The sequence below is a fragment of the Toxotes jaculatrix genome, chromosome 10, assembly GCF_017976425.1.
Source record: "Toxotes jaculatrix isolate fToxJac2 chromosome 10, fToxJac2.pri, whole genome shotgun sequence".
Taxonomy (NCBI): Eukaryota; Metazoa; Chordata; class Actinopteri; family Toxotidae; genus Toxotes; species Toxotes jaculatrix.
The window spans coordinates 1,597,611-1,623,712 of record NC_054403.1 but is presented as its reverse complement, the minus strand read 5'-3'; the positions used below and the strand labels follow the sequence as shown (position 1 = coordinate 1,623,712).

General features: G+C 39.9%; 5 gene segments (V, D, J or C); 1 reads left to right on the top strand and 4 right to left on the bottom strand.

The window, feature by feature from the left end:
• Window positions 1-13,812: 13,812 nt before the first annotated feature.
• On the bottom strand, window positions 13,813-14,303 carry LOC121188912. The segment is given in 2 exon segments: window positions 13,813-14,144; window positions 14,252-14,303. Coding segments are annotated over 2 exon segments (384 nt in total).
• A 212-nt stretch (window positions 14,304-14,515) lies between these two features.
• On the top strand, window positions 14,516-16,191 carry LOC121188910. The segment is given in 3 exon segments: window positions 14,516-14,548; window positions 14,783-14,858; window positions 15,704-16,191. Coding segments are annotated over 3 exon segments (432 nt in total).
• A 749-nt stretch (window positions 16,192-16,940) lies between these two features.
• LOC121188723 lies at window positions 16,941-18,187 on the bottom strand. The segment is given in 2 exon segments: window positions 16,941-17,775; window positions 17,940-18,187. Coding segments are annotated over 2 exon segments (360 nt in total).
• A 626-nt stretch (window positions 18,188-18,813) lies between these two features.
• LOC121188909 lies at window positions 18,814-19,298 on the bottom strand. The segment is given in 2 exon segments: window positions 18,814-19,139; window positions 19,247-19,298. Coding segments are annotated over 2 exon segments (378 nt in total).
• Window positions 19,299-22,714: 3,416 nt separating this feature from the next.
• LOC121188908 lies at window positions 22,715-23,205 on the bottom strand. The segment is given in 2 exon segments: window positions 22,715-23,046; window positions 23,154-23,205. Coding segments are annotated over 2 exon segments (384 nt in total).
• Window positions 23,206-26,102: the final 2,897 nt, after the last annotated feature.

Below are 26,102 nucleotides of genomic sequence, written 5' to 3'. Positions count from 1 at the left end.
ATATTGAACCTCCTCAAAAATACCCAATGAATTACAACAATAATCACTCAGGACCATTCAGCTGGGTTGGTGAATTCAGCACCAAGGACAGCAGCAGCTGAACTGTACACAACTACATGTACTAACACACAGCAAATTCACAAAGTACTAAAATCTGGAGTCAGGCAAAAAAGTGTGAAAGAGTTACATTTCTGGAGTTTATTTTATAACTCTGACTACAGTTTGTGTTAAGGTGTACACCCAGGCCGAGTTGAATTTTGGAGTTTATTCCCTGGTGTTCAGGATCTGGTTTTAACTCTGCCCCTGGAATTCACGACACATTTTATCGCGGCATGAGCAGCACAAGGAACGTCGTCACAAGGCTGGTAAGAGCATGATTTTTATCAAAAAGTACTTTAAATGTGTGATATTTTGTCATTGTTCTCACTTTATCTACTGTCATTTAAACATTCATATTTTGCTGCACTTATATTTTGAGAGATTTGTATGTGATTGTATTGTGAGAATTGGATGATAAGAATTCCAAAGTACAGTATTTAATCAGTTCATATTAAGCTGTATGTGTTGTCTGCATTTCAGACCTCCCATCTACTGAAGCATCTATGAACCTGGCTGATCGTTCAGACCTGACAGAATATGTGACCCTCACTACTTGTGGTAAGCAGAGTTATAGGTAATGGTAATGTTTTGTCTTGAGACAGGTAATATCCAGCCAGGTCTGTGATATAGTTTTAATGTGCTGGTCTTTAGATTTTATTTGCCTTATACTTGTGTGTGTGTGATCTTCAGATCTAAGTGTCCTGCAGCAAGGGTGTGAAGGCTCCTCCTCTCCAAGTCTGACAGATACACTGTCAGTCTCAAGCACTTTAAGCAGAGACACAAGTGATTCTGGATGCCAGCCTTTGATGGACAGTGTGCTTGCAGAAAATGTAATTGTTTTCCAGCTTGTTTACAACAAGATTTTAATCCTTATTTGACATAATTCCTAAAAAATGCAAGTAATATGTACATGTATGAGATGAATGTATTTGCTTACAACATAGATCTAAGAGTAGTTGTAAATAGTTTATAATGTTTTCTTTTTTAGAAATTGGAGAAAATTCTTACTTCAAAACCAGCAGAGATGACTGTGATTAAAGAGTATGAAGAGACTGGAAGTTTGAAAGATTCCACCACACGGTTACTCTTTCAGGAACACTGAAACATGATATTCAAAGCAACAAAGGCTCTAACCCTTTCTTGAGTGGCGCATGAAGACAAATCCAAAAGCACCGCTTCATCCCAGAGTAGAGTGGAGCTAAAAGCAGGTCCCACATCATCCAGAACATATGATGATCAGCCAATCAGAGATGAATGCATGGAAGCCATATCTCTCCTTCACCACACAGCTGATCCTGACTTAGAGTCCCAGAAGATGAGAGAAACCTTCTACTACCGTCAGCAGATTCTTCCTGACCCACAGCGGTCATTTTTTAGTAAAAATATTGGTTTATTTTAAACATTTGAAAATGTTTTTCTCTTTTTATTTAGATTTTGCAAGACTTCTCACTGATGTTTGGAGCAGAGGTTGCTTCAAGGTTCCTTGAAAAATGGAACAGCAGTTTTAAAGATAAAGTTATCAAGGAGGCAGGAACCTGAAAGAGACGTCTCTCTTAAAACAACAACTGAAAGCTGCTCTGAATGAAGGATCTGACACTGCTGATGAAGCAGGTACAGTTATCATCAGAATAGTAATGCAGTTATGTGAGTCGTCCAACAGTCGTCAGTTTATTGTGTTTTTATTGATTTATTTTACAAAAGCATCTCTGAGTCTAAATAGGCCACTTAAGTCTGCAGTTAAGATACAGTGTGAGGGCTGAACATTGCTTTGCTCTGCAGCACAGATTTATAATGACTGGGCCATTAATAGTTGTTATTTGTGTAAATGTTTAAAACTCCAAGCCCTGTACACTCTTAGCAACCCTAAACACCAACTTCAACTTTACAAAAAGTACCACAGAAAGGGGGGTCCAAACAACTCCTTAAACTCTGAAACGTGCTCCTAAACACTTTCTGGGGGATCACTTTTGGACTCTCACAGGCACATTTTCACGCTCCCAGTTCACTTATATGGAGGAATTCAAATGCTCATAACTCTGGAACCCTAAGTCCTAGAGACTCAAGGGTGGTACCGTTGGACTCGGGGTACACACAAATGGGGGGGTAGGACAAGGTCCCATGTCTCTATCTTACTCCCCTGAGAATCGGTCAAAACAGACCCTGGTTAAGATCATAGTAAAACCATTAGAACAATGCACAGAGTAATATCATAAACACACTACTTAATATATATAATGAGTGTAAAAGTACTTTTCACTCTGTCCCCAGAGTAGGACAGCAACATGGCTTCTCTTCTGGTGCTGCTTCATCTTCTCACTCCACAACCAGCTGGAAGAAAGCGTCCCACAAAGATCAGCGTCGGAGAGACAACGGATCATCTGGTAAAATTTCAGAAGGTTTGTCAAAACTTCCAAATACTGTAGATGTTGCTGAGTTTTAGAAACACATTTTTGTAAACATATTTCTCTTGTTTCAGTCATCCCAAAGCCTTGAGGATCATCTCCTGACCACTGAAGGAACCCATCAGCCATATCTTCTTACCACAGAAACTTCAAAGACCCAGGTTTTCACCTTTTATATTGTCTTGGACAAAAAGCTTCTGTTATATCAGTCATGTACATCCTTTGGTGCTTTTGATGAGCTGTTCAAGTCACATTTTGTTTTCGGTGTGAAGTATGATGACGCTCTCTCCAGCCTGTTCACATTTTTGCAGACAGAGTAAAAGAGCTCAGAGCAAAGCTGTTAAACAAACCATAAGTAGCTTATTTAGCCAAAATGTTGAGATGTTTCCTCTGTAATTCATCCTTTGGCTCAGTGTTGCTTTTGTTCAGGAACCTCAAATGAATTCATGCCATGTATCCAGGTAAAAGTCTCTCTAGTTATTGTGGATTCAGGAGACATCTCATTAAGATACACAGCTCCATTGATAACACAAGTGTGTCTAACCAGATCCCTTTCAACAACGACACAGAGACAGTAAACAATTCTCAGTCTGTAACTGATGAAATACTTCATCTCATTTCCAAAATACTGAAGCAGCTCCTTCAGGTTCTACTCACAACAAAGACGTGTGTGCTTCAGTTATAGCCAAGCTTTTGGGGAGTGGTGAACCAAATACTGTAGTTCTTTATACAACTGAATCTCTTTACCTTGATTCTGAAGCCATCGTCTGTCACACAGTGGGTGAAATGCTGTGGAGCTGAGTATCGTGTTGGACTCTTTGTGTGCACTGGTACTGATGAAAACATGAACCATTGTTCAGCAAAATAACATCAAAGTGTTTTTTGTTTTGATTGAGCATGAAACTTGTTTCCATGATCACTTCCATGCTTTCCAAGTGAGTGACACTACACAGAGTGAACTGATTCTAGAAAGGGAGAGATTAAGATATTTCAAATGGTTTGATGCTCAGATGTCATATGGTTGTGATTCATAATGTTATGTTGTATCAGAGAGTTGTATAATCTGATTTCTAATCTGAATTGAATGAGTTCTCTTACTGTTTTATACTTGAACTGTAAAGTGAGTAGTCGTCTACCTCAAGTTACACAATGCACCACAGAGAAATGTGTCAGTTTTTTATACATTTGCAGACATTTTATTATGCAGTAATGTGTTGTTTACAGTGTTTTATACAACTTCACAAATGTTTTTCATTGGCATTATTTGCTGCCTGTGTGCTGTTAAATTTTACAGTTTTAAGACAGGAATTAATTCAAAGTGTCATGTGTTGAATTTTTAAATGTATTTGCACAAATAAAAGCAAAAAAATCAACAGGATGGTGTTTGGTGGCCATTTTCCCATAAAACTAAATAATATGATAATGAATAAATTTGAACTCTAAAAAGTGTAAATAAAACTCATTTTGAGTGTTTGGTGTCAACACTGGAGAAGAGTTTATATTGAAGTTAAGTAAATTTTAGAGTTGCACTCTGTGAGGGATGAGTATTTTAACACCAGGAGGAGTTCAAGTTAACTCTGTTTCAGAGTTAAACATTCAGCTCCAGGAACAGAGTTATTTTAACTCTGCCACAGAGTCTATTCAATGGTCACACATCACTCAGACTGAGTTGATTTTAACTCACACAGAGTTTATTCCAGAGGCTAAAATTAGCTGTGTGTGCAGTATTTCCAGCTTTACACATAAACTTGTACAAAAATAAACACTTCTGTAGTGATGAAGAAAAGTGTCCATGTAACATTTAGGGCTTGACCATGGTTCCTGGCCCCTAAACAGAGGAGGAGCAGAGAAAATGTGGGCCAATAGGAGCTGTTTTAGGGTACTGAGTAAAGTTGATCATTTTGAATGTGATTTCCAGAAATGTCATCTCTATATTGTTTCCAAACCTCTTTGCACTCACCCCACCAGGGATGGCAGCTGAGATGTTCAGATAAACAGAAGTGAACCATGAAGCACGTGCTGGGTTAAACATCATCACTGGCTGACAGATGAAGTCCAGGGTAAGAAAGCTGAGAGCAGAAGAGGAACACATTCACAAAGTGTGATATTAAAGAGAGTCAACAATGAAATCTGCTCTTCACCTGAGCTTCTTTCCACTAACTGCCTCTAGAAGGTGCCAAAGCTCCTGAAGTGTTGATTTGGAAATGTTTCATATTATCTCAGGAATAATATGATGGAAACTTGAAATGATTGTGATGATTGTTTACTGTATAAGTCCATGTAAGAGCTCCTTATTTGTTATTATTTACTAGAGGAAGTCAGGCTGCTTCCTGAACGGAGACAACTATTCACAAATGTACTCAGTGGTTTCACTGTGTTAGGTAATAACTAAGATTTCATGTTACTCTTGTTTTGGTCTCTTGAGTTTTGGTTTTGCTTTTCCCGTTTTATTTTGAAGCCCTAGCCCTTCTGTATCTGTCCTCTGACTACTTCTTGTCTTTTTCCTGTTTCCTTCCTTTGCTGATTGTCTGTCCTGCCCTAATGTGTGTCACCTGTTGTTAATTAGCCCTAGTGTATTTAAGTCGCATTCTTCACTTGTCTCTGAGACTGTGTTCATCAGTGTTTTGTCCAAGTCTGTTCCTGCTGTGTTCCTGCTGTGTTCCTGCTGTGTTCCTGCTGTGTTCTTGCTGTGTTCTTGCTGTGTTCTTGCTGTGTTCTTGCTGTGTTCTTGCTGTGTTCTTGCTGTGTTCTTGCTGTGGTTGTACCTGCGGTTGTACCTGTGGTTGTACCTGCTTTTCTCATCCTGCAATCTGTGTTCACCTGGTGTCCTGTCGTTAGTGTTACCTGTTTCTCTGTCTTTGTCACCTCCAGGATTTGTCCTCTGTTCCCTTTGGATTCACTTTCATTTGTTCACCTCAAGTAAGGACTTCAGAGTTTTAAGCTTTGAACTTGAGCTTCTTAAGTTTTTCTCCTTCTTGGATGATTTAGTTGTATAAGTTTTGTTTCCTGGTCTTGGACTTTGATCCAGTGATTTTGAGTTTAATAAAGAGAACTTTAACTGACTCATCCATCTGTCTTGGGGTTTCTACACCTGTGCCCTCCCCCTTAGTGTTCTTGGCCACAGCAGTGACTGTAACAGGTCCCTCTGACCTCTCATTTCATATTTTTACAGTGTTTAAATATACGACACCATGTGGACACAATATCATCTGAAAGGATTTTAAACCTCAGGATGAGTCCACTTGAAAGTTTACTGATCCCTGGAACAACATCTGATGCTGTAGCTGATTTTCTCACCTGATCATCTGCATCTCCAGAGCACATGTCCATCTGACCACTGCTCTCAGTATCTCTCTCCTCTTCCTGTCTCTCAGTTCTTCCTGCATTGTGACCAGGCCCTTTGAAACCCTAGCCCTTGTGTATCTGTCCTCTGTCTACTTCTTGTCTTTTTCCTTGTTCCCTGTGAGACGAAGACCACGTCACTGCTCACTGGTAGCACATGGTAGGACAGACACTCAGCCCTGTACCCATTCATGGTTCAACACAAATGATTCCCACTGTTTTCCTGGTGAGTGCACGCACCACATTGGACACATGTTCATACACCATATATCCAACCCTCACAGTAAAACATAAGAAACACACTACACACCAGTTCTGTTATTTCAAGATGGTTTATTCACTCATATGCTTTTACCAGTGCTGCTGCCATCTTGGTCCTCTCCTTCTCTGTGCCTGGGGGCTGAACCAGAGCAGCTGAAGAAGGCTGCCTTATATAGTGGTAGGAGGTACCTGTACAGCTGCTTCATTGCAGGAGGGGGAATTTTGGTTTGGCATTAATATAATGGATGATATGATGAAGCAGGTTCATGTATGTGTGAATTATTGAAATGATGATTTGTGTTTTGTTGTGGGTTTAATGTGGGACCTGATTATGAAGATGTGGTGACCAGAGATCTCATTTAATGCACTGATTGTAAATTGGTTGGTCTTGGGAGGAGCTTAGGGTTTATAATGCTCCGGCCAACAAAGCACTCGAGGAGAGAGTGAGGGATGTAATACCCAGTAAATTATGGATTTAATTTTTGTTAATTTTGCCTTGTTTTTTGACAGCACTTCTTTTTTTGGCTGTAAATAAACGCACCGTTCAAATGCTATTTGTGACTCCGGCCATCATTTTTTAAAATTTCCTAAATTAAGAAGTAGTGGTGGGCAAGTGAAGCCTCATGAGACACTGAAGCTTTCCTAACAATTGTGCCAAAAAAGATTCAAAGCTTCAAGACTTCAGTCACGGTGACATCTGGTGGACAACTGAAGCCATAGCACCTTCTAAAGAGAACGACTGAAGCACTGGCACTGTTTCAATCCCATGACAGCAATAAAAGTTCAGAAAAGTCTGTGTGTTTTGTTCATTCATACCAAATAATGATTATATCATCATTACAATAAAATATGCAGATGTTCTCCCCCATACTCTAAAACACATTCCAGATTGACCCAAAGAATAAATGCAAATTATATTAAGGGTTAAATGTTGGTTAAGGGTTTATTTAAAGCTTTGAGCTTTATTTCTTTATGTCAAAAAAAGTCCCTAACAGGATTAGAGATCCTTCTTACTTTGAAAATGATCATTGTGTTTGTCTTTGTCTTCACGGGTTTTTATTGAGAAATATATTTTAATAATAAATAAATAGAAATAATAATTTTTTCTACTGTTGCAGGCTTCAGTCAGCTCCTCTTCTGGCTGACCAGCTCCCCAGCTTTGGAAAATATCCTTTCACAGAGAACAGATGATGCTGGGATGCACAGATACTTCCATGCAAGTTTCCACAGCGTAGGATATAAAGTCTTTCGTGCCACTCAGTACTTCAGGGGATCCTCTGCTCTGTTCAGAATCTGCTCTTTGAAATATCTATGACACAGACAGTAAGACAATGAATGAGTGAATAAAACAACTAATGTTTCAACAGTAATCAACATGCATACCTCTGGATCTCCACTGCAGCGCTGACAGATGCACTGCTGGTGCTGAGACTCTACATAGTTGTCCAGTAAAGCCCACAAGTTGTAATTTTCTTCACCAGCACTGGCAGATGTTGTTGCAGTCTCCAGTGGCACATCTTCTGCCGACCCATCAATAAGACTGGCACACTCTCTGTCAGCCTTTCTACAGCAGCCTGAGCATTGCTTTGATTAGTAAAGCCAGCCTGTTTAAACCGTGGATCCAAGATGGTGGCCACAGACAGGGAGTTCACCTTTTCCAAGCCACTGAATTTTTCATTCAAATTAGTTTTCAAATGGTTGGCAAGCGTGGCACCAATACAAGGAGCCATTTGGGCACATTCGGCAGAAATGACATGACTCAGCATTTTGGCGTATAGGAATTGCCTTTGACCCCAACACTCTCCTTTCCTCAGAAAGCTCAACAGTTGCCTGACAGAATGGCCTTAAAACTGTCAGGCACTGGTTGATTGCTGCATAGTTATCAGCAGTGAAAGGCACTATATCAGTGCTAAGTGATGCCAGGGCTGCCCCTAAAGGTTCTCTCTGCTCATAAAGCCTATGGAGCCTATGGAGCATGGCATAAGTGCTGTTACATCTGGTTTCAACCTCTTGAACAAGCTTTTTTGGGGGCATGCCCATGTTAGCTTGAATAGAGCACAACTTTTCCTTTGCTTTTGAACTGGACTTGAAGTGTGCCACTATTTTGCAGGCCCTACTGCGCATGTTTTCCAGCTCAGAAGTCTGACAGTGATTACTCAGTTAAACGTCTAACGTTTAACTGAGTAACAGTTGCCACAATATTGTGAGCTCCATCAGTAACCATCCCACAGACCTTTTCAGTGATTCCCCACTCAAATCAAATTTGCAACTGCATCTGAAATATTAGCTGCTGTGTGGGTCAAAGGAACATACTGCACACCTAAAAGCACAGTAGCCAGATCTAGGCTGTCTGACACATAATGGCAAGTGACACCAAGGTACGCATCCATGTTGACTGATGTCCACATGTCAGCAGTCTAACAGCTGAAGTCTGGAGGAGAAGTTCTGCCAAGGCCTTGCTTCCACCATTGCCTTTACAGTTTTGCGGCTTGGAATGGAGCATGATGGGTCCAGGATTTTTAATGAAATTTTGGAACCCTTCATCCTCAATGACAGAAAAAGGCTGACCATCTTTAACTATCATGTCCTCCAAGGCCTCATCCAGCTGCTGTTTTCTGGACACTGTGTGGGAGAAAGGTTGCTATATGAATATGATACACATCATCTACAATAAATAGATGCACATACATATATGCACTATATATATGTATGTATTTAGCTTACTGTCAGGATTTCCAGTGTTGACAGGGTCACTGGTTTGCTGGGTATGATTGTCATCATGCCTGGTACGTAAGTGTCTCAGCATAGATGATGTGTTGTTGCTGTAAGACAACTCTTGTGTGCAGAGCAAACACCGCACCTACAAGCAATTGTAATTTTGAGACTCATTTAAAGATTAAAAATACAATTCAATTATGGAAACATAAAATCTATGCCATAAACTGCATTATACCTTATTTGGTGGTATGAGATCAAAATGATCCCAAACTTTAGAACGTCGCTTTTTGGTGGTACTCACCATGAAACTTGCCAAAATACTCTCTCTCTCACTCTCCAAATCTCTGTCTCCTCACAACCCCATTTTGAAGCATAATGATGCATCTTATATAGCTGGTGTGGCACCAAACCACTCAAATCTGTCAAACCTGTCAAACTGTCATTGGCTCAGAATGCATTGAAACGCCATGAGCCAATGACATACATGGAAAGACTATGAGCCAATGAAAAGCTTCGTTTTGATCATTTTGAAGCAATGAAGCGCGAAGTGAAACATCGGTCATGTGACACTGGTGTTTTGATACAAGCTCCGACACAGCGTTTCGAATCACTCCGCTTCAGGAAGAGTGACACAAGCTCTAAAGCCTCGGTATCATTTGCCCATCACTAGGTACTGTGCAAAACCTGTCGCGTTAAAGTTGCAACATCCAGCGGAAACACAACCAGTTTATACCGACACCTGAAAAATCCCCACAGGTATTTGTATGAGGAAAAAGTTCCGGTGAAAAGTCTGAGAATGATGCTCAGGCCCAAAGAAGCAAACAGACAATTACATCATGTTTCGCCAGCATAACTTGATAAGAGCAGCTGAAGACACCGGGAGATGACGTGGTGACTGTTCACACGGTCACCAAAGATTTAAAAACCTCCTTCACACGCTGGACAGAAGATATGTGATTCCCTCCTGCACCTACTTCAGCCAGGTTGCCATCCCACAGCTGTACACAGAGTGTAAAGAAAACGTGCTAACAGATCTGAAAAATGTGGATATATCTGCCAGAAAAATCGCAATTAGACCTTTTCCTAAAATCGTCCAGCCCTACTTCACACCCTTGCTGCAGGACACTTAGATCTGAAGATCACACACACACAAGTATAAGGCAAATGAAATCTAAAGTTCAACACATTAAAACTATATCACATACCTGGCTGGATATTACCTGTCTCAAGACAAAACATTACCATTACCTATAACTCTGCTTACCACAAGTAGTGAGGGTCACATATTCTGTCAGGTCTGAACGATCAGCCAGGTTCATAGATGCTTCAGTAGATGGGAGGTCTGAAATGCAGACAACACATACAGCTTAATATGAACTGATTAAATACTGTACTTTGGAATTCTTATCATCCACTTCTCACAATCACATATTTTTGTTTGTGTCAAGATACAAATCTCTCAAAATATAAGTGCAGCAAAATAGGAATTTTTAAATGTCCTACCATCATCACTGTAGATGAAAAAACACAGATCTTTGAAACATCCTCATCCACCTCTACAAGTTAAAGTTTATCCCAACTACACACTGTTAAAATACACGTTTCTCACCGCTGTTCAAAACAGCAAGGTTACAGTTTATAAGCTCAACTGTTAGCATGCTAGCCAAAACTGACTTTTCAGCTGCGTCTGCGCCGTTGAGCCGGAAATTATCCTCTTAAAACACCGACATGCGGTTGCATTGTTGGATGGTTATTTCCAAAACAGTATTAATTACCTTCATTAATTTGTGAAGCTTATCAAACAGTTTGTCATTACCGTCATACAGACACATCACACGCCACAGACAGTATGGCCGACATTAACGTTTGAGTGAAAGCTAACAGCTCCACAATGGCAGCTAAGGACAGTTAGCTAACTAATGCTGCGGGAGCTACTTGCTCTAAATAATGGAGTAAAAGCAATTGGGTTACGTTCAACATCAAGTTCACAGTCATTAGCGGTACTATGTAAGTAGATAAAGTGAGAACAATGACAAAATATCACACGTTTAAAGTACTTTCTGATAAAAATCATGCTCTTACCAGCCTTGTGACGACGTTCCTTGTGCTGCTCATGCCGCGATAAAATGTGTCGTGAACTCCAGGGACAGAGTTAAAACCAGATCCTGAACACCAGGGAATAAACTCCAAAATTCAACTGGGCCTGGGTGTACACCTTAACACAAACTGTAGTCAGAGTTATAAAATAAACTCCAGAAATGTAACTCTTTCACACTTTTTTGCCTGACTCCAGATTTTAGTACTTTGTGAATTTGCTGTGTGTTAGTACATGTAGTTGTGTACAGTTCAGCTGCTGCTGTCCTTGGTGCTGAATTCACCAACCCAGCTGAATGGTCCTGAGTGATTATTGTTGTAATTCATTTGGTATTTTTGAGAAGATTGAATATCATTAGTATGGGTTATGTTTTGGTTAGAGTTAGGCTTTCAGTTATGATGGTTAAGGTTAGGTTAGGTTAAGGGGCAAGGGAATGACTTATGGCAACATGTATCCTCACAACTATACTAAGACGAGAATGTGTGTGTGTGTGTGCGCGCGCGTGCACACACACACAAGGACAAGACAAGGACAAGAGGAAACTACAGGAAAGTCCAGATCACCTCCAAGGTTTTCAGTAAGTGAGTACATGTTAGATTTTATTTTAATGCTGATCATGATTGTGAGATATTCTCATGGTTGCTCAGCTTCTTAACTTTGTTTTGGTGTGATGCTCTGTAGTTTGTGTTAAAGGAAAGGATTTGTAGGAAGTCTGTACTGTCTGCAACAAGATCCTTTCTAAAGAAATTCTAATGGAAATGATGGAGCATAAAATCCACAGTCCCTGTCCTGTGGAAAAGTTGACTTCCAGAGTTGAAAAGAAGCAAACATGAGGCTTCAACAGTCTGAGTAGATCAAGTTTCTGTCTTCCAGGTATTTTTAGTCCAAAATTCTCCTCTTTGTGTTTCTACACCTAATGTTTCCTTGCAAAGCTGTGGTGGAGAGATGGAAACACAGAGAGGAAATTCTGCACTAAAAGACAAACATTTGAAGATTCCCACTTGATTTTGTTTAACAATGCTGATGAATTGTGGAATTACTATTTGCACAGAAATAGGACTGTGGATTTTGTGGCCTATCATTTCCACAGAAATTGTTTAAAGAAGGGATCTCCTGGCAGCCAGTATGGACAGCAGGAAGAATTAGATCAAACACCAGTGCTTTGAATGTGGAAATGGGAATGTGAGTGTATCTTGTGTGATTTGGGTTTTTTATGCCTTTATTATGGACAGTAGAGAGATGACAGGAAATCAGGTGGAGGCAGAGGCATCAATGTTTCCAGTGGAAAGTGAATTAGGGATGTTGTGGTAGATGTTCAGAAGCTTAAGGTTGTTACAGAGGTGCCCTGAAAAGTAGCATATTATGGGCTTTTTCCATTAGCACATAAGCTGTGATGGCATGCATTTCCATTACAGCCTCACAGAAGTTAGCAGGGTAGCTGTGCCAAATTGCACTGTGTTGGTCCTGCTTGGTAGCAGAGCTGACCATTGCCAACCTATGACATTCTCCTCCCTTTAGCTGTGTCTGCAGTCGCTACACTCCTGTGTGTCTATGCTGTAGACTAGAGAGAAAGCTCTGTTCTTAATTCTCTCTGTTTTCAGCTCTCAAGACTTTTGCAGCTTCTACCTGAACCTCTGTGATCTGGGGTTTACTTTCACTCCTCTGTTCCAGTTTGGACTTTCAGATATCAGCCTTATTTCACTGTGTACTGATCATTGTCAGCCACATCACAGCTGTTATGTTACTACTAATGCAAAGCAAACTTTTTGCTGTTTCTTTTAAACTAGGAAAAGGTTGTAAGAAAATGAAATGTGTTTCTCAGTGAGTTAGCATCACTTTATTAGTGGTTCAGATGAACAAATCAGTTTGCTGTGCAGTAAAGTGGAAGAAACACTTGTAGCGTTCCAGCTCAGCTTTAGTGATAGTGGCTGTTCACAGCATGGCTTAATGTGAGTACACCTCCACAATGGAAGACGCTATCCTTTAGAAAGAGGAGTATATTGATTTTAGATGTCACATTTCCAGCCCACTCACCTTCCCAGTTTAGTATAAGGAAGCTGGTGTATTTGTTTGGAAAGCTTGCTCTGTGGTTTTGAAGCCACGCCTCCTTGTCTCTTGTGGCCCCAGTCAAATTCACTACATCCCAAACAATATGTTCCCTTTTGAAAGCAAAACGAAAGTTTTGCGTTCATGGTGATATATACATTGATAACTGGAAGTTATTACCAATCATCGTAACTTATTTTCATAGGGTCATTGGTAAATCTTTGGTCTAAGGTAGAAGGAGTCAGTTTTAGAAAACCTCGGACATTTACTTTCAACAGAGTCCCTTCCTACAACTGCTCGCTTAGTCCGGTGGTTGTGGAGTATAAAGATCATTTCTTTGTAGAAGACGGCGTCTTGGACCTCCTGAAAGTCCATAGCAGTACTGACATCATCATCACTATTAATGGCGACCACTGACCTTCTTCATACTGAGCAAGAGGTAGAAGTCTGAGGCCAAATCAGGTCAAATCAGGCCAAGGACCAACTTGGCAGCTTGTGTGATACATTATGTTTCTGTTTCTTTTCTATGAAACTGTGAATATTATTAGCTGACTGGATGAATAGAACACAAGAGAGATTTGTTTGTGCAGATAGATGAGACCTTAATGTGTCGACTAACCCTTATTTTAAGATGCACACACACTTTGTTCTGCAAGTAGTTATAGTTTGTTATGTCTATTTGTATTGACTGATCAATAAGTAAGTACTATATTCTCCATGATGGTGTGTGTGTGTGTGTGTGTGTGTGTGTGTCCTCAGTGAAGTGTATCAGTCTCTGCAGTAGCTTCCAGCTGCAGCAGTCACTTCAGTTTCTGTTCAGTCTGAGGGAGGTTTTTGTACGACGCCTTTTCACTGTGTGAACAACCACTGACTGTTGATAGAGAATTCACCCATACAGTAGTAAACTGCTGCATCTTCAGCCTGGACTCCACTGATGGTCAGAGTGAAGTCAGAGTTTGATCCACTGCCTGTAAAACGATCTGGAATCCCTGATACTCGATTGGAAGCACCAAAAAAAAGCTGTTTGGGTTTGTCTCCATCTCTCTGTTGGTACCAGGCTAAAAGGTGGTTTGGGTTGCTATAATAAACGTTCTGACTGGTTCTGCAGCTGATGGTGACGGAGCCACCCAGAGCAGAGCTCACTGCTCCAGGCTGAGTCACTGTGACCTGTCCTCTGGACTCTGAGGACACAGAGACACAAACATAAAGCAGCGTCAGCGTTTAGTCGGCTTCATGTCAGAGGGACGGATGTTGATAGAGGAGAGGAGTTTGATTCTCTGGACTTTACCTGTGAAGCAGCAGCAGAGGACAGTCCAGATGAGGACGGAGATCAAAGTCATGTTTTGGATCAGGAGGATTTCTGTGGCTTGTGTTGTCATGAAGGACAGCTGTCAGTCATCCAGTCTTCAAGTCTCAGGACTATAAACTCTCCCAGAGCACTGGAGCATGGTGCTGCTGATGCAAAGTGGCTCTATGGAAATGCTCTGACTTCATCATATTGACAGATATCAATATGATGAAGCTTCTGATTAATTGAAAAATATATAAAAATATGTTTTATGAACATTTCAGTGTCTCTTTTGATGTGAACTTATGCATCTGGAAATTTTCTTTTAATATTTAATTTATTGAATTATTATTTAGATTATTTTATCTCATCAAATCTTTATTTTTTCAGTGTAAAATTGAAAAAAGTTGTAATAGAAAATATTAATTCTAAGATTTTTGGTTCATTTCTTATATCAGATGCCAAAATCTAAAATTGATTTAGTTGATGTTTGTTTCACAGTCACAGAGCCGTGTCTCTCTACACTGAGAGGTTTCTGTACGACGGCTCAATGACTTTGTATCACTGTGGTGGACTTTTGGTGGAGGAACCAGACTGGATGTTGGAAGTAAGTTTCTGCAAAAATACTAAATATAATATTGTAAAGTCATGTATTAAATTCAGATGTTGAATGTTACAGCAGATGAAATGATCTGGTTTGATTTCAAACACTTTTAGTATTGATGATTTTATTTGTCCTCCTTCATCACGGAGCTGAACTCAGAGCAGCTTTACTAAACTTTGCTTTACACATTCCTGTCATATTGAAATTTATGTTGAACTGTAGAAAAGATCAAACTTCAGTCTGTTTGAAATATGTTTTCTAAGATTCATTTTTCATTTTAAATAATTCATCTTTTAAAAGCTAAACTTTTGAAAATATGAAATAAGATTCACTTTGTTTAAATCTAATTGAACAGAGTGAAAACAAAGATGTGGAATTGAAGATGTTAGAAAATCTGTAATCTCTTCATTTTGATATATATTGTTTCCAATGCTGTTTGAAATCATTTAAAAAGTTCATCAGACGATGATTGACGATGATCCACATGAAGAACATTTGATTGTTGTCAGATTATTTGATGTATTTGTTTATGTTTCTGCTGAAATGTACAGTTTAGATTTTGGATCGTTTTCAGAAAAGGTTTGAAATTTTGGACCAAATGTGCTTCTTCTATTTCCAGTGTAGTTTGATATATTTCAGCTCAAACTGTGTGATGATTCTCTCTGTGCTGATTTGCATGAGAGGCTTCTTAAAGGGAAGTGAAACCATGTGTGAGTGAGTGACTGGTGGAGCAGAAAAACCATCTGGCAAAAACTCCTTAAAGGACAAGATCTACTCTCACACAGTAAAGGTGTTTGATTGACAGCTGTGCTCGGTCCCTGTCCTCTAATCTGATTGCTGTCTCCTAGGTGATGTCCGTCCCACTCTGACGGTGCTGCCCCCCTCCCATGAGGAGCTGCAGCAGGGGAAGGCCACACTCATGTGCCTGGCCAACAAGGGCTTCCCCTCAGGCTGGAGTCTGGCCTGGAAGGTGGACGGCAGCAGCAGCAGCTTGGATCAGATCAGGAGCCCCGGGGTGCTGGGGAAGGACGGCACCTACAGCTGGAGCAGCACCCTGAGGCTCACTGCAGACCAGTGGACGAAGGTGGGCTCTGTGACCTGTGAGGCCACCCAGGGCTCCCAGACTCCGGTCTCAGAGACACTGAGGACAGAGCAGTGTTCCCAGTCCTGACCTGACTCTCTGAGACTCTGCTGCTGGTTTTACTCTGCTCCTGCTCTCACTCTGCTCTCTGTAACTGTCTCTCTCTCTCTTTATGAGTCTCTCAGATGTGTTTGCTCGTTCTTTGTCATTTGTCATTTCAATATTTCCAGATAATAAAGATCAGTTCATCCAATACTTTTTGCTTCCTTTTTTAGATTTTTAACATTAAGACATGATCATGATACTTTCTTTATTTTTCTATAAATATATTTGAGCCAGTTCACAACTTTTTCAGCCACATTCAAAAGCAGAGCTCTTGAACTGATTGTTATTTGCTGTTAGTGGGTCAGACATCTTCTGAATCTTGAAGATAAATATAATATCAATTCATATATCATCAGCATAAAGAGAGATCCAGTAACTCTGAGCTCTTTCTCTCTCTCTCTCTTCTTATTGTAGCTATAATACATTTCAATAGTCCTGTTTGTTTCTATTGATTCTGACATGTTCAGTGTTTAGTGACAATAAAGAAACTTTGACCAAATCAGTTGATTCTGACTGTATTTTAATATTGACGTCCTAATACTAACAGCTGATCCATCACATCCACATTGACTCATCACATTTCTGAATAAGGTCACAGGGACATTGTCATTGATTGGTGATGATTTTACAAAGAAATGACTGGTTGAAGTGATTCCTTCAGATTTTCTCAGTTCAAGCAGAAAGTGTCTCTGTGCAGCAGACACATCTTAAAGCTAATCAAAGCCTCGCTGAAGGTTGTCTTTGTTGTTGTTACCTTTTCCTGTAGACAGTAGAAAAATCAAACTCCTTAGTGAAAACTGGGATGATGTGTTACACGACACAGCAGAACAAGTGAAGTGTGTGTTTGAGTTTGGATTGAAACAAACTCCACAGTTCAGAAACATAAACAACAGCATTTATTCATACTTGATCAAAAATGTTGAATCACTGACGTATTATTCACATTGTGGTCAGAAAACTGTTTCACTAAATACAAACTGTATGTTTGACCAGAAAATACAGAGTTTCTTTCAGTTAAATATCCCACTAATTAAACTTATAAAATAATTAAATTTGATTTAATTAAACTGATTGATTTTCTTTTTAGAACATTTGATGGAACGTTAGTATCTTGGACATTCTCAGGATTTGAATTTTGACTATAACACTGGCTTTATTATCAAATTCAGTTGAAGTATCTTTGATTTTGAGCGTTGAGTTTGTAATAACACTTAAGTTTCTGTTTCTGTCAAAAAGTACATTTTGGTTAAATGTCCATCCTGACTCTGTGTAGTTTGAACCAGTAAAATATTTGTTTTCTCAATTAAAAAAAAAAAAGTAAAGTTGCTGCACAGGGAAGTTTGACTTCTAGTGTTTTAGTTTGAGAGCAGCTGTTGATTCAGATCAGTTCCTCTGCAGCTGAGGGAGGTTTTTGTACGACGTTGTATCACTGTGTGAACGGGAGGCTGTTACTCTGCTGACAGTAATAAACTCCTGAATCTTCAGTCTGGACTCTACTGATGGTCAGAGTGAAGTCAGTTCCAGAATAACTGCCACTGAAACGATCTGAAACTCCAGACTCACGAGTTGTTGCCCAGTAAATCAGGCGTTTAGGAGCTTCTCCAGGTTTCAGAAGGTACCAGTGAATGTGATTGCTAACACCTGAACTGGCTTTACATCTGATAGAGACAGTCTGACCTGGAACGACAGACTGAGATTCAGGAGACTGAGACACAGTGATATCTGCTGATGAACCTGGAAAACATGAAAAAGAGGAGAAGGGTTATTGAGACAAATCCAGTTTGGAGAAAGACGATCAACATCCAAACACAAGAGGATCATTTCTTTAAGATGGACAATAGATGTAAGAAGGTCAGTGCTGCTCGTTTCATGATTGTGTTTTCAGCAGAGAGTCTCACCCTGAACAAGGAGCCCCAGGGTGGCCAGCAGTAGAGTCAGAGACATCATCATTGTGCTGCTGGCGTGTCAGTGGCTCTGAAAGGCCTGGACACACACTGATCAACACTGGCCTCTTAACGGCTGGGAGCAGAGAGGCAGGACACATATGCAAACACACAGAGTCAGTCAGCTGTAGCTGTCCTCAACATTTCATGCTGTTTCCCCCTCAGCACTGAGACAGTTGACTCTTTAAATTCTCTGTGTCATAAAGGCCTATGAATGGTAAAGATGTACGACAGAAAACTTCATCTGTTTTCCACCAAGCAGCTGGAGAGGCTGATGTGAATTCTGTGAAGGAAGAAATTAGAGGCTTTTTACACAGAATCATTTTCATTGTTTTACCGAGGTTGTTTCTTCAGTCAGTGCAGAATGTGAAGTGACTGATGTGAAAAACCCAAATCCACCAAATGTTGATCAACAAATTCAGATGTTTTTCATTAGAATCTAATGAGCTCACAGTGAAAAGATCTACTCTGATGGTGAAATGAGGCTGTAATAACAAATAATGAAGAAGAAACTGATTCTATCTATGATCCAGTGTGAAGCTGAGGTCAAAGGTCATGAAGTCTTTTCTCAGTAACTGTCCCAGGTTGAACTTGATTTTTCTTCTTTTTTGATCTTGTTTGATTTGTTGGAGAAAATCATTTGATTTCAGCCATGATCAGTTTGTAGGTAATGGTCTAGTTTTAATACATGAGTGTGTACTGTGTGTGTGTGTGTGTGTGTGTGTGTGTCCTCAGTGAAGTGTATCAGTCTCTGCAGTAGCTTCCAGCTGCAGCAGTCACTTCAGTTTCTGTTCAGTCTGACTGAGGGAGGTTTTTGTATGACGCTTTTTCACTGTGTGAACACACGCTGACTGTTGATAGAGTGAAAACTCTGACAGTAGTAAACTGCTGCATCTTCAGCCTGGACTCCACTGATGGTCAGAGTGAAGTCAGAGTTTGATCCACTGCCTGTAAAACGATCTGGAATCCCTGATACTCGAGTGGAAGCAACGTAAATGAGCAGTTTGTCTCCATCTCTCTGTTGGTACCAGGCTAAAAAGTGATAGTTGCTCCAAACATAAACGTTCTGACTGGTTCTACAGCTGATGGTGACGGAGCCTCCCAGAGCAGAGCTCACTGCTCCAGGCTGAGTCACTGTGACCTGTCCTCTGGACTCTGAGGACACAGAGACACAAACATAAAGCAGCATCAGCGTTTAGTCGGCTTCATTTCAGAGGGACAGATGTTGATAGAGGTGAGGAGTTTGATTCTCTGGATTTTACCTGTGAAGCAGCAGCAGAGGACAGTCCAGATGAGGACGGAGATCAAAGTCATGTTTTGGATCAGGAGGATTTCTGTGGCTTGTGTTGTCATGAAGGACAGCTGTCAGTCATCCAGTCTTCAAGTCTCAGGACTATAAACTCTCCCAGAGCACTGGAGCATGGTGCTGCTGATGCAAAGTGGCTCTATGGAAATAAGGTGAAAAACTGAAAACTGGAGTTTAGTTTACCTCAAATAAACTGTGTTAATCTCTGTCTCCTCCTCCAGTGGGTGGAGTTGCCCCCACCCTGACGGTGCTGTCACTTCTCCACTGACTCTTTGAGTCTAACCTGACAGTGTCTGTGTTTAGCAGTGGTTTCCTAAAGCAGGTAGAAACTGTGTGAGTGGAAGATTGACAAGACGCCATTTTTATTCAATCATCTCAAAGTTTTATTTACATTAAACACTGAATAATGTTTCATGGATTAGAAAGAAATTGTTGAGCATCAGCAGCACATGATGATATCACATGTTTATTGTCAATATTTCTTATTTGTTTAAAAACAAAAACAACAGGATTAATGAGTTATTATTATTTAAGTCTGTTTCTCAGATATGAAAATGGTCTGATATGTTATTGTATCTTAAAGTGTGTTACGTTCAGAAAAGACTATATTTTATTTGTCACCTCTGTTTTTAACAGATGTAAAGTTTTGTTTGCTTATATTTTAAATGTTCTAACACGTGGTCTGAACATTTCATGGAAAATCACCTAGATATTCTCGACCTGAGGTAAATAAGTAATCCTATTTCATGGAGCTTTTATTTGCATTAAGCTAATGTGCATAATCCTGTCAACGTAACTACACTCCCTCCGCAGGATGAAGAGATCACACCTCCCCCCTCCCATCCTCACCACCTTCTACAGAAGCACCATAGAGAGTGTACTCACAAACTGTATCTCTGTGTGGTGCGGCAGCTGCACAGCTGCAGACTGGAAAAACCTCCAGAGGGTGGTGAGGACAGCGGAGAAAATCATCGAGACCTCTCTGCCTGCGGTCCAGGACACTGGACACAAACGCTGCCTGTCTCGGGCTCACAACATCATCAGAGACAACTCACACCCACATCACAGACTGTTTTCTCTTCTGGCCTCTGGAAAGAGGTACTGCAGCATCAGAAGCAGAACTACTAGATTCCACAACTCCTTCATACCACAGGCTATCAGACTCCTGAATGCTCTGTAGCCTTCCAACAGGACACTGACCCACACTTTTTCACTTTTTCGTATTGAAATTCCTTTTTTTTTCTGGTACAGCAGCCACATTACATGTGCAATTACTATAATAATCACTATAATATGTATATGTGTGTGTATATATATATATATTTAATAGCTGTATGTATATATAAATATAATAAATATATATATATATATATTTTTTTTTTTAAAAGTATATATTTGGAAAGATATAGATATATCTGTGTATATATAAATGTGTATACTCTTACCATCCTCAACCTCCACTATGCACAATCTCGCTGAAAATACTTACTTTGTTATTTGTAAATACTTTGTGTCTCTTTTTATGTTATTCTTATCCTTATTTTTATGGTAACTTATTTTTCTGTAACTTTTTTCTCTACTGCGATCTCCTGAGCTGGTGCAACGAAATCTCGTTCCTAATATGTACCTGACGTAGAAGGAATGACAATAAAGTTCTCTGAATCTGAATCTGAATCTGAAGTGTGGTTTTAAAAAATAAAATCACATTTAAATATATGTACATTTGATTGCATTGACTTTCCATCACATTCTGATCCTCACATTAAATAAAACTCATGGCAGCACTAATGTGTTACTGTATTACATTCTTTTAATGTATTATTGTTATGAGTGTTAGTTTGTTGGAAATCTTTGTGTCTGAAACATGACTTTAAAACTTTTAACTGGGGTTTATTTCTAATTAGCATAGTCATGTTTTAACTTGTAATTTCTTCACTTGATTCAACACTTAGTGTGACTGCTGAATTACTATGAAAATCATTTTCTACATCCTGAGAAATTTCTCTGATTATTCTAGCAAATCTATAAATTATTTTACTTTAGTTTACTCTATAATCCAGCAGCTGTATCAGCCTGTCTTGTTCTTGGCAAATTGATGTCATAACATAAAACAGTCATTAAAACTGACTTTAAATGCAAAGTTTCAAAACCTGTCTGAATCAAACTATTGATAAAAATACTTTCCAAAATGTTTTCCTCTGTGACTGTGTTATGTTTTTAATGTACTTTGTTGTAAAATGTACTTTTGTGCAAACGTCTGTGGGTTTAGTTTTGTGCAGCTGTTGATTCAGATCAGTTCCTCTGCAGCTGAGGGAGGTTTTTATATGACGTTGTATCACTGTGTGAACGGGAGGCTGTTATCCTGCTGACAGTAATAAACTCCTGCATCTTCAGTCTGGACTCTGCTGATGGTCAGAGAGAAGTCAGTTGACGGGACCAGCAGTGCTGCTTGTTTCATGACTGTGTTTTCAGCAGAGAGTCTCACCCTGAACAAGGAGCCCCAGGGTGGCCAGCAGTAGAGTCAGAGACATCATCATTGTGCTGTCGGCGTGTCAGTGGCTCTGAAAGGCCTGGACACACACTGATCAACACTGGCCTCTTAACGGCTGGGAGCAGAGAGGCAGGACACATATGCAAACACACAGAGTCAGTCAGCTGTAGCTGTCCTCAACATTTCATGCTGTTTCCCCCTCAGCACTGAGACAGTTGACTCTTTAAATTCTCTGTGTCATAAAGGCCTATGAATGGTAAAGATGTACAACAGAAAACTTCATCTGTTTTCCACCAAGCAGCTGGAGAGGCTGATGTGAATTCTGTGAAGGAAGAAATTTGAGGCTTTTTACACAGAATCATTTTCATTATTTTTTTTAGTAAGGTTGTTTCTTCAGTCAGTGCAGAATGTGAAGTGACTGATGTGAAAAACCCAAATCCACCAAATGTTGATCAATACATTCAGATGTTTTTTCATTAGAATCTAATGAGCTCACAGTGAAAAGATCTACTCTGATGGTGAAATGAGGCTGTAATAACAAATAATGAAGAAGAAACTGATTCTATCTACGATCCAGTGTGAAGCTGAGGTCAAAGGTCATGACCAAGTCTTTTCTCAGTAACTGTCCCTGGTTGAACTTGATTTTTCTTCTTTTTTGATCTTGTTTGATTTGTTGGTGAATCAGATCAGAACATGAGATTATAATTGGATATGAATGATGGAGAGAAACTGTGATGGAGAAAATCATTTGATTTCAACCATGATCAGTTTGTAGGCAATGGTCTAGTTTTAATACATGAGTGTGTACTGTGTGTGTGTGTGTGTGTGTGTGTCCTCAGTGAAGTGTATCAGTCTCTGCAGTAGCTTCCAGCTGCAGCAGTCACTTCAGTTTCTGTTCAGTCTGACTGAGGGAGGTTTTTGTACGACTCCGTTTCACTGTGTGAACACAGCTTTATTATTCAACCAGTGATAACTCTGACAGTAGTAAACTGCTGCATCTTCAGCCTGGACTCCACTGATGGTCAGAGTGAAGTCAGAGTTTGATCCACTGCCTGTAAAACGAGCTGGAATCCCTGATACCCGAGTGGAAGAAGTGTAAATAAGCTGTTTAGGTTTGTCTCCATCTCTCTGTTGGTACCAGGCTAAATAGTGGTTTGGGCTGCTGTAATGAACATTCTGACTGGTTCTACAGCTGATGGTGACGGTGCCTCCCAGAGCAGAGCTCACTGCTCCAGGCTGAGTCACTGTGACCTGTCCTCTGGACTCTGAGGACACAGAGACACAAACATAAAGCAGCGTCAGCATTTAATCTGCTTCATTTCAGAGGGACGGATGTTGATAGAGGAGAGGAGTTTGATTCTCTGGACTTTACCTGTGAAGCAGCAGCAGAGGACAGTCCAGATGAGGACGGAGATCAAAGTCATGTTTTGGATCAGGAGGATTTCTGTGGCTTGTGTTGTCATGAAGGACAGCTGTCAGTTATCCAGTCTTCAAGTCTCAGGACTATAAACTCTCCCAGAGCACTGGAGCATGGTGCTGCTGATGCAAAGTGGCTCTCTATGGAAATGAGGTGAAAAACTGAAAACTGGAGTTTAGTTTACCTCAAATAAACTGTGTTAATCTCTGTCTCCTCCTCCAGTGGGTGGAGTTGCCCCCACCCTGACGGTGCTGTCACTTCTCCACTGACTCTTTGAGTCTAACCTGACAGTGTCTGTGTTTAGCAGTGGTTTCCTAAAGCAGGTAGAAACTCGGTGTGAGTGGAAGATTGACAAGACGCCATTTTTATTCAATCATCTCAAAGTTTTATTTACATTAAACACTGAATAATGTTTCATGGATTAGAAAGAAATTGTTGAGCATCATCAGCATAAGATGATATCACATGTTTACTGTCAATATTTCTTATTTGTTTAAAAACAAAACCAACAGGATAAATGAGTTATTATTATTTAAGTCTGTTTCTCAGATATGAAAATGGTCTGATATGTTATTGTATCTTAAAGTGTGTTACGTTCAGAAAAGACTATATTTTATTTGTCACCTCTGTTTTTAACAGATGTAAAGTTTTGTTTGCTTATATTTTAAATGTTCTAACACGTGGTCTGAACATTTCATGGAAAATCACCTAGATATTCTCGACCTGAGGTAAATAAGTAATCCTATTTCATGAAGCTTTTATTTGCATTAAGCTAATGTGCATAATCCTGTCAACTGAACTACAGAAGTACATTTAAATATATGTACATTTGATTGCATTGACTTTCCATCACATTCTGATCCTCACATTAAATAAATCTCATGGCAGCACTAATGTGTTACTGTATTACATTCTTTTAATGTATTATTGTTATGAGTGTTAGTTTGTTGGAAATCTCTGTCTGAAACATGACTTTAAAACTTTTAACTGGGGTTTATTTCTAATTAGCATAGTCATGTTTTAACTTGTAATTTCTTCACTTGATTCAACACTTAGTGTGACTGCTGAATTACTATGAAAATCATTTTCTACATCCTGAGAAATTTCTCTGATTATTCTAGCAAATCTATAAATTATTTTACTTTGTTTTACTCTATAATTCAGCAGCTGTATCAGCCTGTCTTGTTCTTGGCAAATTGATGTCATAACATAAAACAATCATTAAAACTGACTTTAAATGCAAAGTTTCAAAACCTGTCTGAATCAAACTATTGATAAAAATACTTACTGACTTTTCAAAATGTTTTCCTCTGTGACTGTGTTATGTTTTAATGTACTTTGTTGTAAAATGTACTTTTGTGCAAACGTCTGTGGGTTTAGTTTTGTGCAGCTGTTGATTCAGATCAGTTCCTCTGCAGCTGAGGGAGGTTTTTGTACGATGTTGTATCACTGTGTGAACGGGCGGCTGTTATCCTGCTGACAGTAATAAACTCCTGCATCTTCAGTCTGGACTCTGCTGATGGTCAGAGAGAAGTCAGTTCCAGATCCACTTCCACTGAAATGATCTGAAACTCCAGACTGACGATTTGTAGCATGATAAATCAGGAGTTTAGGAGCTTCTCCAGGTTTCTGAAGGTACCAGTCCACCTCTCTGCCAGCATATGAACTGCCTCTCTGCTCCCAGCTGTTAGGAGGCAAGTGTTGAACTGATGAAACTGATAAGAATTCTATGAAAGACAGTTGACTCTTTAAATTTTCTGTGTCATAAAGGCCTATGAATGGTAAAGATGTACGACAGAAAACTTCATCTGTTTTCCACCAAGCAGCTGGAGAGGCTGATGTGAATTCTGTGAAGGAAGAAATTTGAGGCTTTTTACACAGAATCATTTTCATTGTTTTACCAAGGTTGTTTCTTCAGTCAGTGCAGAATGTGAAGTGACTGATGTGAAAAACCCAAATCCACCAAATGTTGATCAATAAATTCACGTTTTTCATTAAAGTCTAATGAGCTCACAGTGAAAAGATCTACTCTGATGGTGAAATGATGCTGTAAGAACAAATAATGAAGAAGAAACTGATTCTATCTACGATCCAGTGTGAAGCTGAGGTCAAAGGTCATGACCAAGTCTTTTCTCAGTAACTGTCCCAGGTTGAACTTGATTTTTCTTCTTTTTTGATCTTGTTTGATTTGTTGGTGAATCAGATCAGAACATGAGATTATAATTGGATATGAATGATGGAGAGAAGCTGTGATGGAGAAAATCGTTTGATTTCAGCCATGATCAGATTTTTGTTATTGATCTTGTTTTGATACGCGCGTGTGTGTGTGTCCTCAGTGAAGTGTATCAGTCTCTGCAGTAGCTTCCAGCTGCAGCAGTCACTTCAGTTTCTGTTCAGTCTGACTGAGGGAGGTTTTTGTACGACGCTTTTTCACTGTGTGAACACACGCTGACTGTTGATAGAGTGAAAACTCTGACAGTAGTAAACTGCTGCATCTTCAGCCTGGACTCCACTGATGGTCAGAGTGAAGTCAGAGTTTGATCCACTGCCTGTAAAACGAGCTGGAATCCCTGATTGTCGAGAGGAAGCAGCGTAAATGAGCAGTTTAGATTTGTCTCCATCTCTCTGTTGGTACCATTGTAAATTGCTCCCAGCGCTCTGACTGGTTCTACAGCTGATGGTGACGGAGCCTCCCAGAGCAGAGCTCACTGCTCCAGGCTGAGTCACTGTGACCTGTCCTCATGACTCTGAGGACACAGAGACACAAACATAAAGCAGCGTCAGTGTTTAGTCAGCTTCATTTCAGAGGGACAGATGTTGATAGAGGAGAGGAGTTTGATTCTCTGGACTTTACCTGTGAAGCAGCAGAGGACAGTCCACATGAGATCAAAGTCATGTTTTGGA